The sequence below is a fragment of the Lottia gigantea genome, assembly GCF_000327385.1.
Source record: "Lottia gigantea unplaced genomic scaffold LOTGIsca_22, whole genome shotgun sequence".
Taxonomy (NCBI): domain Eukaryota; kingdom Metazoa; phylum Mollusca; class Gastropoda; family Lottiidae; genus Lottia; species Lottia gigantea.
In genome coordinates, this window is record NW_008708555.1 from 1,686,729 (window position 1) to 1,703,114 (window position 16,386).

Consider the following 16,386-nt stretch of genomic DNA (forward strand, 5'->3'; position numbering starts at 1 on the left):
GATAAGAAATCAGTTAATAAAGATTACGATTATTCTCGGGGTGTCGAGATTTAGCGATATTTCGTCTCCGTGGCGGCATCTAGTAGATAGATTGTGATAAGATGGAATTTTTCCCGCCCAAATTATCGCCGTCTGCCAAGAACTTCAGGATAGATTAGAAAGAAAAGAATGAAGATTCAGTCTTTTGGAGATGAACCATGAACAGGAATTCGGTGAATTTCACAGCATTTTGTTAAATGGATACGTTTTTATCTAAAACGATATACGGTACTATTGCAAACGATACATCAATGGTAGACATTGCACGAAGGATAATGAAGCACTAAGGATGCCATTTATCGTCAGGTATCTCAAATAGGACCCACATAGTCGTTGTCAAGGACCACGACAAGTTTTCCGCCATGACGGTTTCTAACATTTTTGGATGTCCGAGTTGGTCGCACTTTTGGTGTTTTGTATAAGGGATTTCGGGTCTTCTAGAAACATGATAATACCGAATATCCAGTCAAAAATGTTTCATAAATTTGCTTATTGGCCTACATATAAGTCCAATACTATAGCATTAATATGGCATTAGCTTGGTTTCACAGAAACCAGAAAGTGTAAAGCGATTCATCCGCGCCTTTCTCACAAACTAGAATAAATAACAACCCGTTACGTCCATTTTCTATCCCTGAGTAGAATGACTTCACGTGCAATAATTCAACCAATCACAATGATCCTCTTATCTGATATGCACTTCCGGTTAACACAACCAATCATTACATTGGTGCGAAGGAACTGACGTCATATCACATTGTGCAGATTCTAATATCTAATACAATTTGAATGTTTTGACTCTGGCTTTCAAGGGAAGTTCACATCTACAGCCATACAGCGACATTTCTTGATTCTCATGACTCGTTTCCGTTTGAATCGCATGCCCTTTTTACCAGGGCATCGTAATGTCACAATTATCATTCGGTACTTTCGGGGTTTACAGAATCCACATGACATAAACGCAGCAGGATTTTCGTCCGATTTGTCTGATTTCGGAATAAAGAACGAGTTACATTGGCCGTAACAAAAACTGTTGATTACAGTTGTCCGTAAACATCCTTTCTCACGTATGACTTGCTTTAACGGTTGCGTTTTACACCACTCTTTCCGTAAGTAAGTCTTTTTCGTAACGACCACAGCCTTACGACTTCCACGGATCGTAGACACAGAATGTTTTTGTGGTTTGCGGGTAGGTTTAACAAAACCAAACGGTTTAAATGTTGGTGAAGGTTTGGGTCTATAGTTAGGTTGACGTGTGGTTGTATCATTGAACGGAAAAGACAACATTCCGTGATGTTTCGGCCTATGTCTGTTGTGACGCCGACCTTCTAGTCTCCGACATTCTATGGCGGTAAAGTACAAAGCACAAACTATCACCATGGCGATAAGAACTGATCTTTGATGGAACATCTAAAATATAAAATGAAAGTAAAGTTAACCTTTATTGTTAATGGTAAATGATGTGCCATTTTGGTTTTCTGGACATTACGGCGTCCATTAGCCACAGCGGCATTTCAAACTATTTTGAATTTAAGTACATCTTTAATCGACTGTCTGATTCGCTGCAGACATCGTTTTGGAAACTGTGGAATTCAGAAATTGGTTTATTTATAAAATAATGACTTTTTAACAATGTATAATATTTGATGAATATTTGATGTTCGAAAGAAACGTCTCCGCAATCTGAAGCGTGTTGCTTGAGAGAATCCAGTCTTAACCATTATTCAAAAGCAAGCATCATCGGGTGTCTTATGAAACAACACCTACGCAAAGTGGCACGTCAACATCAACACTTTAAGACAAGTCTTCCTTCCCAGAAAAATGTAAACAAATCAGGAAATCTCATTGGTTCATTTGTAATGAAGTTAATCTATCAACCAATCCCAAATGTTTATGCTTTTTTTTTTTATAAAACATAACATACACATTTCAAAGAAATTGCCTAACTTGACTAAAACTGACAAAAATAGAACTATCTACGCTTTTCTTTTTGATGTAAACAATTTTACACAGACCGAGACATAAATTCGCCGATCTTGATGATTGACAATCGAAATTAATCGGTAATCTTGAAAAAGACCAAGATCAAGATGATGGCTTTTCTCACTTGTTTTTAATTTTCCACAATAGGCTACTTTTGATCACCTTTTTTTCACAACATCCATACATGCCTTTCATTTGTTTGGATATGGATTAGAATGAGGGTTTTTATTTTTTTAGAAAAAACTGAAATGTTTGTCATTTCATTCAAATAATGTGTTCAATCGTTCGTGAAATCTTTCTTTGATCTTCGCCTATAACGTATACGTTTTTTTTTTGACAATTTACACATTTGATATACTTTTTATAGCTTAACTGCTGAAAATGATCTGCAAGAGATATCTATCAGCTTTGTTTAATGGACCGTGTTGAAGGTGCAACCAAATACAGCCCTTCACGTGATGGTACGCTTAATGTAATAAAACGAAAGTAGCAACCCTAATTAGTATGATCGTTGATATGATTTCAAGGGGTTGAATTTCCCATATATCAAAGTAGTTTTTGTAAGATCTATATCTGTGTCAGTTTTTTTGTCGCCTACTATGTGGGACCTATTTGATCTTACATAGGCCCAACGAATAGGCCTACGTGTTTTCGACTTAATTTATCCAACGCTGTCCCCAAGTAATCTGAATTGGGAAATCCTTCTCCTTTTACTCATGTTTACTTAATCGGAAAATACTAAACACTAAGACAAGACACAAAAAGACAGTTTACATTTTTTCGCATAGAATTATTAGCTTATGGAATCTTATTGTGAGCGATACCAAAAGATTGTATCTACAACAACTGGATAATGTCAGTTATGGGCTTCCATACACATATGTATCTAAGATAATCATTTTGTTTTTTAGACCAAACCCATCTAATTAAGATATTTCAGAGAGAAATTATACCACCTTCCAAAAACACATAAACATTTGTGATTGTGATAAATAAAATGCTTAATTATTATTTCAAATTTTGATTTGTTTTTGATAGTTTTTGGGTGATATGAGAAAAAAATATCAGTCTAGCTTAGTTCCATTAATTATAATGATTGTGCGATCGGCAATGTCTAAATATATTTCAACAAAATGTTTATTAGTATACTAATTAAAACTGTCATGTTTTACTTCATCCGTCACATTCTTCTGGTGCCAAAATCATTAACATTGCCATCAAAATTAAAATGGCACAATTTTATAGTTTGAAAATTAATGGCTGTCACTCAAATTAAAAGTGTTGATTTGAGATGATAAAATTGTTTATTTCGTTTTCTTAATTGACGTCTGTCTTTGATATTATGGTAATGGAGTTTTACTTCCTGTTTTTACCGTACGCGAATTAGGACTGGTAACCTCTCATAGTGCGCAATGATGGAGTTTTCGGCATAAATTGCCATTTTCGATTTCAAACTAGTCAAAGAGTGAAAGCCCAAAAAAGGGAAACAAATGTAAAAAAAACAGGTGAAAAAAGAAAGCCAGTCTAAAAGAATAAAATCAGTAAGGAGTAAGGAGAAGAGAAAGCCAACCTAGAGGGTATAAATGGTCGCAGTACGGATAACTTAGAGGGTGTAACGACTCAGAGTGAAGACAACAGTGAGCCAACCTATATGGATAAAAATGACAGTAGGCCAAGTTATAGACAGCTTATAGAAGCAATAAGCCAACCTACAGAGTGTAAAGGGTTGAAACAAAGATAGAAGCCAACCTAGAGAATGTAAAGGGTTGAAACAAAGATATCAGTCGGTCAACATGGAGAGTGTAAATAATTATTATTGTTAAAGATAACTATAAGCCAACTTATAAAAATCTGTTTATCGATAGAACCTTTATTCAACACAACTAATTGCTCATTTTTTTCCGAAATTAAATGATAACATGTATTTTAAATGCGGTGTTAAAATTCTATACATAACTTTCATGTCAGTTGTGTAATGAGCCAGGAAATACAGGTCAATCAGCACTACACAATTAGCTATATACATCTACATATAATTTATATTTGATAGACAGCAACCACCTGTTTCATGGAACGAAATATTGTATGAGTTAAAACTAATCTAATAAAAGCTGGTATTCTTATCCATAAGACTTACAAAAGCGTTGAAGGCATAAGTCCATGGCCGTATAGAGCAGGGATGTATACGGTGTTCCGATAAGGAAACTATGCCTTGCATTAACTCAGCCTGCTTATCAGTCCTTTAGAATTAACTACAGTGATGGTCGAAGAGAGAGGGCGCTTCTGCGCCCATGTCTTACATAACATGGGTTGGCTTTCCGAAAATTAAACCGTTAGGTATTAATGCTGTTAGCCTTACGTCTACCTCTACAGTTGTGGTTCACTTCTATTCAAAGTGAAAGAGAATCGATATCGCTTCAAATCTCAGAAACATCGATCGAGCAGTCAGAAAAAAACTATGGCCTTAAGGTTTGAAATAATAGCGTTCAATCTGGCGCTTCCTTTATTTTTTCACATTATTTGAGATATGAATTATATTTAAATGAAAATCGGATTAAATCCTGGCAATATACATGAGAAATCGAAGAAGATTATTGGCTAGAGGAAATATCAGAAACTTAAGCTGCTTATCTCAGCATTTCTTAGACTCCGGATTAGTTTTATTCCGAGAAAATCAATTTCGTCTTGATAGGTTTCCTGCATTGATGGTTTTGATCATGTTATAGACAACTTGAACTATTTTTCAATTAGAGACCTTTCGCTTCAGTTTAAGTCTTCGTATTGGGACTATTGTCTCGCTGTACATGTTTCTATCGTGTTTTACTAGACATAGTAAACCTCGAATACGACAATGACTAGATGTTATGTGGTGTTCAAACCGACCAATCAACACAATTCTACATAATCATATTTATGTTTGTTTTGTATTTTATTAACACACGTACGAGCAACCTCTCGAATGAAAATGGCCGTTTGGATAACGTTAACCACAATCCCATTTATTAATGTGTAAGGGGACATGGCATGCTGCCTAATGCCAATGTGTGATAGGGTAGTATACTCGGCCCCCCCTTTCCACTATCCAATGTGTGATGCATGTCGACGAGGCCAAAACTTAAAGTTTAGTCTTTTGGATGCGGTAATAAACCAAGGCCCCGTGGGCATCGTTTGCTACAGGCTATGGGATAAAGGTCCTTTACCAATCGGAAATATGAAAGGAGTAACCTTATGTAGCTACCCTAGAAAAATCTCCCAAATTACACACATAATGGCGTTGTCTGTTTTCAGTGGCCTATTCAGTCGCAGAAAGTAAGGCATAAACATCATTGCATTACCTCTGTGATCTATATTCAGATGATCTGTGTATATATAGTTATAGTTAGTATTTATAAATACAGATTACAAGGTTATCTCTGATTGTCAAATTATCTTAATGTCGAATAGATAAACTGATCGCATTTCACTTTTCAGCACTTTTCATTGGTATATTTACAAACAACAGGATGCGAAGAATAAATCAAAATTGACGGTCAGAATCACGGGATGGAATCAGGTGTTCCAGAATTTTAAGCATACCCTTCATTTGAGGATAAGTACCAAGTGTGAAACTAAGCAGCTACATAGTCTGCCAATAAACTATGCGCTACAAAAACCAAAATTAAGTTGAAAATCACAATAGCAAGGAGGACAGGTGTTCCAGGTGAGATTCACTTGTCATTATCAATAGAAGTATTTATAAACAATATGTGAATTAGACATGTGGACTCTCCATGCGATGCCAAGTTGACTAACACTGCCGCAGAGTGGCGTCAGGTGTTCCGAAAGAGCCAAAAACTATAACCTAGCAGAACATAAACCCACTTTTCGATTTACATTTAAATTGAATTTAGACACATTAACGAATAAATATCAACCAATACACTTTTAAAGGACGGGTTATATCAATAATCTTTTAAAAAGATATCACGTCATGTAAAAAACATACTTATAAACAAATAGCGCAATTGTAATGGTTAAACATAATATAAAGCGCTTATTCTGTAGACGGGGTAAAAATCACATTGAAATTTTAAAAGATAAAGGGTAAGAAAAGAGAAAATCTAGCCTTTGTATGTCTTAAAATGACGTTTAAGCTACTATTTCTATTACCAAGCGATATACAGTCCGACGTCTGTAATCTATGCAATTTCAGTCAAAATTTACCAGATTATGACGTTAAAATCGCAATTATCATTTAACCAGTTTAACATTTATCACGGAGTATCGATCCGTTTATAAAATTGTGCTATTGGAGATTTTTTTTACATGAACTTACTCTGTTTTTAAATTGTCATAAACATCATTCAAGTCTTAATAACTTTTAACACGAAAAATGCGGACAAATTTGTATACTTATCTTCAGTAAAGTAACTGTTTACAATGTTTAAAGTTAATACATTTTTTGAAGTTTGTCATTTACTCACCTTTACGTTCATTAATAAAAATCCAATAACATTCATCAGTATAAGTTGAGAAAATTATAAAAAAAATCCAAGTGAGTGTCGTGGTTTATGAATTCATTTTTAATTTCAATGGATCAAAAACCAATAACAAGTTGAACACAAGTCTATAGTTCGCATAACGTTTTGTTTAATGAAAGTTTATAGAAGAAATGACTTGGAAAGCTTCAGAAGGCTTGTTAAATACGGCGTATTGAGGAGAGACGGGGGTTTTTGATAGCCCCAGTCAATTGGCGCCCGTTACTGGTTAATCGAATTTACCCATTCGTTCTAATCACCATTCAAATAAAGCGACCTGTAAGACGAGACTAAGTAGTAAAATGATTGGCTGTCGGCCAATAGTTGATGTGTCGTCTGCACGATGTATGGCGCGAGATAAGAGCAGACGAAATGATCTCCTCGATTCAGTTTCACGAATCACGGTTAATTTCGCTAATAATTTCCCACCTTGCCGTGATTGTTTGATTAACAGGTAAATAGATGGGGTTTTGAGTCCTACTGCGCTGCACTTTTAGAACTGTTATAGCCTAGTATAACTCGTGTAAAGTAGTCGGATTGGCGGACAACATCAAACAGGATAATATTTTTTGGGGGAAATATTAACATGGAAAGCAAGACGCTCGACAGGCACCATCTCTGGCTAGTATTTTGGGATTTGCAACTGCCTTCATGTTTTCCACACGCACATACGGCATAGGGGTTGTTTTTGTAATCCCATATAGCCTACGACCAAAACCTTTTTTCATAACATTTTTAAAAGAATTTTGCTGCCAATGCTAATTAGTATTGACAATCCCTCATGCAGACACCGAACATGAGCCACCAGGGCTTCCCCTTTCATGTCCACAGAAGCGTTTAGCTTTACATCGCTGGTGGCTTTTACAACACCTTTTTTCATAGGAACAATTCACAAAACAATGCTCCTTTTTTCATAACAACATGGGGGGCAAACGTTTCGGTCTCCACATACATGCTATTTGACGACCCTAGGTCTGGACAAGTTTTTAATTTCCTGGTAAAGGCATTGGTTTAGACTTCGATAACCTCCGTGTATGGCCAATCAGTCGGTGGCTCTAAATCTCAATTTCACCGCAATTCGTCACAATCTCATGCCCCGACGTTAATGAAATCCGTGATCCTAATGACCTTGTCAAGTCATGTAGGCCTAAGGGACCTTTCACCAGGGTGTCTAGAGGGTTCTTTGGAAAGTTAAAACTCTGAAACAAAACTTCCCAGTTCTCCTCTGTACGTTATTCTGAATGTCTCTTTTAATGCCAAATACAGAACTCGCCATTCAAAATGTACACTTGTTAAATTATTGGCGTCGTACAATATTTAAAGATTTGTGTGTGCTAATTTACAAGTCGCTCCACTGGAAAAAACTTAACTTGTCAACTGTGGAAATGTATTCTTTCTAATAAACTCTGAGAAGTATGAAAAGGCAGTGACAGAAAAAAAATACCGAACGCCATTTCTGGAATGGTTGCTGAGTTCACAAATGTCAAATTCCGTACATGTCTAAACATTTTTCGGAGCGTGGCCCATCCGAAAATCCCAAGTCAAAGTTCCCAGAAAACAATTCACGATTGGTGTGTTTTGAGAAGTTTGGGTCATTATGCTAGGAGAAACTATCCATGATTTTTGTCTTTTGGAACATGTACTGTCAACGCAGATTTTAAACCAGTAACAAACATTCGGTTAAAAATTTAAAATTGGTCCCTGTTGGTAATTCCAGTGCTGATCCATTTTGGGATGTGTCACAGGTTAATTTCATCAAATGGGATAATTGCGGATTACGGCCATTACAGTCAGACTCAAACGAGTCGCGCTCTTTAACAGAGTGTGAAAATCACTGATGTCCAAAATCGATCTTTAACAAAATCAAAAACATGGATTAGTCACGGCTGTATCAGGTCTGGAAAATCTAGACTATAATAGCCTCTGATATTACCTACCCCCTGCCGAGTGGCGTCATATACACGACGGAGTTTCACGCCCTAAGGCTCCATCAAACACGAGCTGCCATTCTTTTGATGCTATCTAATTAGATTAAGTAATTAAGACTGATTTTAGTAATTAGCTCAACACGGCGAGACGCTAATTATGATAACGTTATGAGCGTTGAAAATTCATATATCTTTACTATTCTCGTTAGACATGACGGGATGCCTGATGGCTTTGATGGTTCTCTATAGGATTCGTCATCTAACAGGAAAAGAAAGTTCTAAGGCACAGGATGATGTGGGAAGACAGAGTTCTAAAGTGTATGTCCTTGAACGTGGTCGAATACTACAGATGTTACCATAATTCAAAATGAAGTGAATGGAGTTTTACGCCCTACTCTTCCGCACCTAATTGGGCTAATGAAGACTGACTTAATTCAAAGATGAGAGAAAAACCTGCATCATGGTGCTAGTGAATCAGGCGCTTATAATTTTCAGTTATTAAATAAAAAATGGTGCGAAAATAAGACGTAAAATCCCACTTAATTAATTTCACTAACAGGTTTGATCACGGTAAAATTCAAGCTTTGATTGAAAAGATTTTCTCAGATTATTCAACCGATCCCAACCCCCGTTATACTGGTAGTTTGACATGGGGATAAGGAACTGATGGAAAAACAAATACAAGGCAGAGAGTTGATCATAGAAACATGGATTTCAGTCTAGATAGATCTAGGTGTAATTGTACCTATTTGTGTTATTTCCGTAAGAGTCAGGCGTATTAAAGGGACACGTTCGACCAATCAGACCTTTGTAAAGCTAATCAGTAATAGTATCAATTTTATATTGATAACCAGCGATTGTTTCAGACATACCTTTCAAGGTTTATATTTTCGTAAATAACCCTGTGCACTGATCTTCTGAAAATTGTATTTTTTCATCTTGCTGATGTAGGCCTAAGACATTGCGGGGGCAATACGTTAGCACACGAAATTTCCTTTACAAACACGTCAAAAAATGCTCAACATGGTGTTGGAACTTGCAATGTTTTTTCTTTTAGTGTACGGGACATCCTTTGGAGCTCTCAGAAATTCTATTGAAATTCCAAAGCACATTTTTGAATTTTTCAAATTACATTAATCAAACGTTTTTGGCATCAGTTGGTGTACGAAACTTCAAAAGTACGTGCATAATGCAATGTACACACATACACAAAGAGTTTTAAGTGAAATGCTAAAGGTGACATTCCCCTAAAATATTGGGTTAATGTTCAAAAGCTTTTATTCCTCCCACAACTAATGATAAAATAATTTTATGAAAGAAATGTGCAGCAACTATCAGTTTTTTCTTGACATTTGAATAATCTCTATGGAAGTAGCTTCTTGATACTCGATAGGATGTAGTTTTAATGCTCGAGGTTTTCATTGGTTAGAAATGGAAAACGAAAACAGTCAACCAATGATGTAAGTATTCGATAAGTCTTAGTTTTTCTATGGTCAGAAAGAGAATATCCAGACAGACAACCAATAATGCCACGGTACTAAGATTCAATTTTATATCTCTGCTTTTTCATTGGTCAGAACGAGAATATCGGAATAAGCAACCAATGATGTCATAGTACCACGATTCAGTTTAATAACTCAGCTCTTTCAATGGTCAGAATGAAAAAAAGCGAAACAGGAAACCAATAATGTCAAGGTAATACTATTCCGGTATATTTTGATTTGAGCACTCCCCGGGGAGTGATTTGAGTATGAAATGATTTAGTGTACTAGAGCTACTATCATCAACATACCTTTCAGTTTCTCTGGCATCCCGAGTCACCTCTGATAAAGATGAAAGGTCTCGATTGTTTTAAAACCTAATTTATCTCCATTCAAAGAGCACCATTAGTAATATTATCAAACAAATACAGCGAATGTCTGTTTGTACAATCGGATAAAAGAGTCACTTTCGCAAGGTCAGAGAAGACTCGAAAATTGGCTACCAAGAATGCCGATTCGTTGTTTTAATCATTGACGAGGTGGACGTGCCTTTTTGTTCTGAAACGTAACATGAATAGCTGAAAACGTTGATTTAGACAAACACATACTATTGAGATATATTTCTTTTCAAATCTCCTTTCCAAATTTCTCAACAATTCCGACGAATCGTGGTTTTCAGGATGACATTTTGACTGAAATAAGTGTTGAGAGGTGATAAGGTTATTTAGTCTTTTAGTTATGATTCTCTAACTCTCTCCTCTCTCTAGCTCACTAGATCTGGACAATATACTATATTCAAGCCCACTTTACATCATTGTGATATATCAAGGGTTCTCGAGTCAGTTATACAACATAGCCTTTGATACAGAAGGCCGATATTCGTTATTTTTGTCTAATAGTTTGCATCTGTGGACTTTATTGGTCCAGAGCTATTTCCCCGACTAATCGAATTTATGGCGCGAATATCTTGGATACGTGGATTTAAATACATATGTATAAAAAGTATGATGGCTAAAATAAGTTATTGAGTTACAGTAAAGGATATTAAGTAGATTCCTGTAGAGATTTGTTGTTCAAAATACTATGGCATCATGTGAATGGAGCTTAAAATAAGAACTTTAATTCGTTCTTTTATCTAGCCAGATTCCAACATATCAATTAATGTCCTAATAGTCAGAATGGTGCCACCCAGGGCCTGGAACTCTGTTGCCCTGACATTCCACCAGTCGTATGAAATATAGACTATACCGGAATCGTCAGATACAAACTGACTACAAACCCATTTATTGTCAAGTTTAGGATTCCTTTAGTCTCAGTACTACAAAGGGAACATTTCATACAGTTTATAATGAATGGTTATATTCTGTAGCGCTGGCACCGCACTGGTTCCCTCAGAGTTCATTATAGGTATTACTGGTACTCAATGCAACTCACTATGACCTAGCCCTGGTTTGGAAGGGTGGTCCACCGTCGCCTGCTTATAAAATTGCTAAGAATTCCCCCAGAGGCTGCAACAAGGAGGGTGTCGCCTTCTTGGAATTACTCCGCCAAGGCTTATTATATTTTGAAGGTTGTCAAATGATGTACACAAAACATTAACTTACAGTCACATTCATGCAGTGAATTGAAAAGCCCACTCTGGTTTTGTTGCTAGGTGTAAACGGAGACGTTGTCACTGTTATAAATTCTGCTTATAAATCAATTTAGGATAGAGTTTTCAATGTAATTAACGACTGATAAGCGACCACCTTCATTACTTATCAATTCATTTTGGACTTCTGAACTTTACAAAAAAGAGTTGACTATGAAGTCTACGGAACTGAAAAGGTAAACAAAGTGAATGGTTAGCTATCTGACATTGTGAAGTGAATTAGACTAAATCTTTCCCCATCAAAGCTGTTTCAATGGTACAGATAACATTGTACTCCGATGTTAAATAACTAATTAGTCTATCATTTCTCCTGTTATAAAGTGTAGCTTTAGATCAGGGAAATGCACGACAGGAGTCTTGATGACCGAGACTTTATTATTCTCAGATTTGAACATAAATATGGCGGCAATAAAATCAAGATGGCGTCGCATTGTCGTATGTACAAAATGTCGTTTACTCTCTTGACCATATTACACTGTGAAGGGAAAAGACGATATGTTGGTTTCGTGATTTGTATACATTTGTTGCATCTGAGCTTGTAAAACGTGGTCTGAAGGCCCAATTCTTTAAATCTTCGTTTTTTTCTTTTCTAAACACATCGAACATTGTTTTTTTGAGTCCGAATTTTCAAATCGGTACCAATCCTTTATTTGTAATTGTTAAATTGTTACATCCGTAGAAATAGTTTCTGACACAGAAAAAATAACATTTTGGAATTTTTAACAGGTGGTTTCTAAGCTATAAAGACAGGAAAAGGGATGAGGAAATTTATTAGGTCCATCCTGTGGTCACTTGTTATGTGTTGACTTTTAGTCGTGGAATTTGTTTGAAATTTGAACAAAAGACACCTGTTGAGATTGTTTTTGTTTTTTGATAACAAGACTTTTGGGAATCTGTGTAACAAGACAAATAAATACAAAGATTATCCCAATTTTTCTTCCTGGAAACTCCACTGGAGCTCACTGATCTGACAAGATATTTATGCATCTCCTGCTCATTTAAAATTAAACCAATCAAATACTCTTTATCTGATGACATGCGGAATATTCCGTGTTTAACTTGTATTGTCTTTCAACTTTTATCATTGTTTTGATTGGTGGAAGCATAAACTAGAAAAACTTTTGATGTTTTTTGTCACGATTCCATAGAACATTCTTTGAATAAGAATTTGGTCAGATCATGGATGGCGAGTATAGTGACCTGTAAAGAAAGCAGAAACCGAAATGCCATGATCTGTATTCGAATCAGAGGCTATTCTAATCCAAACTGACTTTACAGTCAAGGTTAGTTTACACCATAGACTACAGAAGGCTGGTTGACAATCTTTATCGTGTAAAATTCAATAAAAAAACACACCTGTAGGGCCTACTACAAAAATTGATTGTAAGATTAAGATATGCGACAAAAGCGTAAAAAATTGGCGGGAAAACGTATCAACTCTGTTGATATGATCATTTGAATTTCTTACACCGTTTGTATATGAGTTGGTACACCACGGTATTTGAATGTTTATCCTAATTTGTTTGATACAAAAATAAATGGCAATATTTACAAAGTTAACAAAGTTCAAACAGTTTACCTATTCGTTCTGTACTGATATCGAGGCTCCTCGTTACCTGCGAAAGAAGACAGGCGCGTGCTAGATCGTCTGCCACTGCGCGTGAGTCGTAGAAGGAACGTGTTGTAGATAATCTAGGAATTTGTTTCATCTCTCGAATGCCACACGTAAATAAACAAATAGGAAAAAGCAACATGGGGGACGACTAATTTAACTTGCCCAATGTCGCGACTTACAAACAAAAATCGCCGAAGTAAAAGCGCCAATGTTTCATTTACGACGTCTGCGTCTCGTCCATAGCCAATCGTTAAATGTATACACCAATTACAACTTTTACGATTAGAGTATACATGACTGTATATCACTCAAAGTTCATACAAGTTAAACTGTTTGACTTATTACTATAAATCAAAGTACAAAGTCAGATGAGTTGACAATGTCAGGGAGACAGACAAAGGAAGTTTGGTTCGGGGGGAGCCTGTGAGCTGCAACTGAGAAATAAGCAATATATAATGTAGGTGGAATAGACGAGGTACGAATCCGGACACGATTGGCTTCTTTACAATTTTCTTGCCCTGATAACGTTATAGGCTGAATTATTATGGTACGCCGTCAACCATCCAAGCCTTCGGTGACTCAATGCCATACCATACCATGGTTTATTTATATTTTGATTGTAAAACATGATTGCATGAGACAATGCTTTAACATTTTCATTTCATATTTGCGGTTTTTGACGTTTTTAATGGTGTGATCAGATCAGCAAAATCTAGGCATGCGCACGACAGCTGGACCATACACCGTACACACCCAAATTGCCAGACGCCACCGGAAAACCACAAAATTAAATCACAGCTTTAAAGGAAAGTACAAATTTGTTTTGAATTGCTCGACTGTCCACAGTCTAGCCTTAAATTGGTTTTTTATCCTCCGGGTATTCCCGTATCTCCACCGTTCACTTCTTTATATTTGATGTTGCACACATAGGCGCCATTTTAGCTTTGTAAAAAACAAAATGGCGGAAGTCGGAAATGTCATCGTTTTGTTTTCCCATGCACTGAAACATTTTCTTAACAATCAACCTCAAAGTTTGAAGGTCAATTTGAAAACAAACAAATTGATGAAAATGTTATTTTTCCATTTAAAATAGGTTTATTCTGTAACAATTTGTACAAATGTTATGTGTTTCATTCCAATGTAAATGTTTAGACGTCCATTTCCGCAAGCCCAGCCCGATCATGATTCGTTTCGAATGGTTAGGACTACTAGCAAATGGTGAAAGAGTGAAATGGCGGAAGGGTACAAGTTGTTGATTGGCTTAAAACAACTCACCAATTTAATACCTTTAAGTGTAGGAGTTTCACATGGATGTCACATGAATAATATAAATTTAGCTTACTTGGCATATAAAATAGCTCTCAACGTGAGATTTTGTATACATTCAAAATGAATCATAAATTGTTGGTAATTATTTGTACCTTCTTCAGCATCCATATCTTTGCAACAAGCAGAAATCACACGAAAAAATGTTGGTTTAAGGTGCGAATTACTGATATACGGTGTCCGATGCGGGATTATCGATACAGTAGAAAATACATGTAGTAGAAGAGAATCGTGCCAGCATCGTGTCCGGAACCGTACGTCGTATGCACTTGTTCTCTTTCCTCCTGTATCGATGCAGCGTACACCGCTCAGGACACCGTTCATAGTCTATTCGCGGCTACAATGTCAAAGTTTTTGAAGTACTTCAATGTATTTCCAAAGGTTTGACGTAAATATCTGAATAAACGTCCTGTAAAGTGTTATACCAAGTTCATATTGCATCATATTGTGTATATTAACCTGCAGTGATACTAGATTCTTTTCAACTAATATTGTTTTATTCCACTGGTGGGTGTTCTTTATTCTACAGATAAACTTTCAGCAGTACAACCACATTGCACCCGGAATTCTTCTTCTTATTGTTTATTTGTTTATTTGTGTTGTTAGGAACTCCCACTAGGCAAGTGTTTTTGAGATTTTAGTGATCGTAGAGAGTAGAGGTCTCTGTCGCATGAAGTGGCCATGATTTTAATACGTTATGTCCCGTTATTTATTCTGAATTATGTTCAATGGATGTGGATCATTTAAGTTCTTTGGGAATTGATTTTCAATTTTCCATAAAGGACAATATCATGTTCCTGGGTCAGCAAAAACGCACATACACATCTTACTGTTATTGCAGTTATTAGTGCAGCGACATTGGAAACTCGTTGTGCATTTTGTGACTCAAGCACCATGTGGTAAATAATAAAAATATATCCTTTCCTATGCATTCCTTTATGCTAGACAATTCGTATTCCAATACAATGAATGTGAGGAACTGGTTTGAAGAATTTTCCACTCAGAAGATTGCGTACAAGACTGTCCCTTTACATATTGGAATTGATTTTAATGTTGCGTTCTTATTATTGTGCCCAAACGTCTTTCAGCAGAACATTTTCTCGGTTGAAACTTAGAAGATGGCTGGAAATTAATACAGAGACCAATTCTAATATTGAGTCGGAAACCGGATGTACAGACTGTATACCACTGTGGTAAATACGTAAGATATTTGTTGAGTATAATGTGTACGATAAACATGGACGTGCTTGTACACATGCGATGATGTTAGTAAATAGCACGTGCTATTCATTCCAGTCCTCGTGAGATAATAAACATTAAGTTCCTGATAATTGGTAGCAGACATTGCAGGAATGATTCCAATGGTTACAATGGTTCTCAGTTCACAGACACCATGGTTGATGTTGTTGTTTCCAATTTGTACAAATACATTGATATTACTCACTCTTCCTGAACACCTGATGCCACTTTTGTTCCGGCAGCTTGCCGATGATATTATTCACGTCTTTCTTCGTGAAAAGAAAACCCGCGAAAAACTATTTTTCTGACTGCGATTTTACCCAATTAGTTTATTGCACGTTTTGCTATACACGTAGCTACATGCGGGAAGGAGGACAATGCCCCTCCCCCACCCTCCCCCTCTGAAAAATACATTGCCCCCTATTAAAATTCTGCCAACCGACCAATTACAGTGCTGCAACTAAATACTGTTCACCATTGCCACTCAAGATATCTAATTTACACCTCGGAACAATCACATCTTGCTGCCGACCTGCGTGTTGTATATTAATACTTGTATTTGTAAAAGTCAAGATAGATGAAAAGAATTTTTTCAAGAATAAAGCTA

At 36.3% G+C, this 16,386-nt stretch overlaps 1 protein-coding gene across 1 annotated transcript; it reads right to left on the reverse strand.

The window, feature by feature from the left end:
• Nucleotides 1–855: 855 nt before the first annotated feature.
• On the reverse strand, nucleotides 856–1,197 carry LOTGIDRAFT_88176 (hypothetical protein; the record flags this gene model as incomplete). Its single annotated transcript, XM_009054504.1, has 1 exon — nucleotides 856–1,197. A coding segment is annotated over one exon (342 nt), but the record flags the coding sequence as incomplete, so codon positions are not given.
• Nucleotides 1,198–16,386: the final 15,189 nt, after the last annotated feature.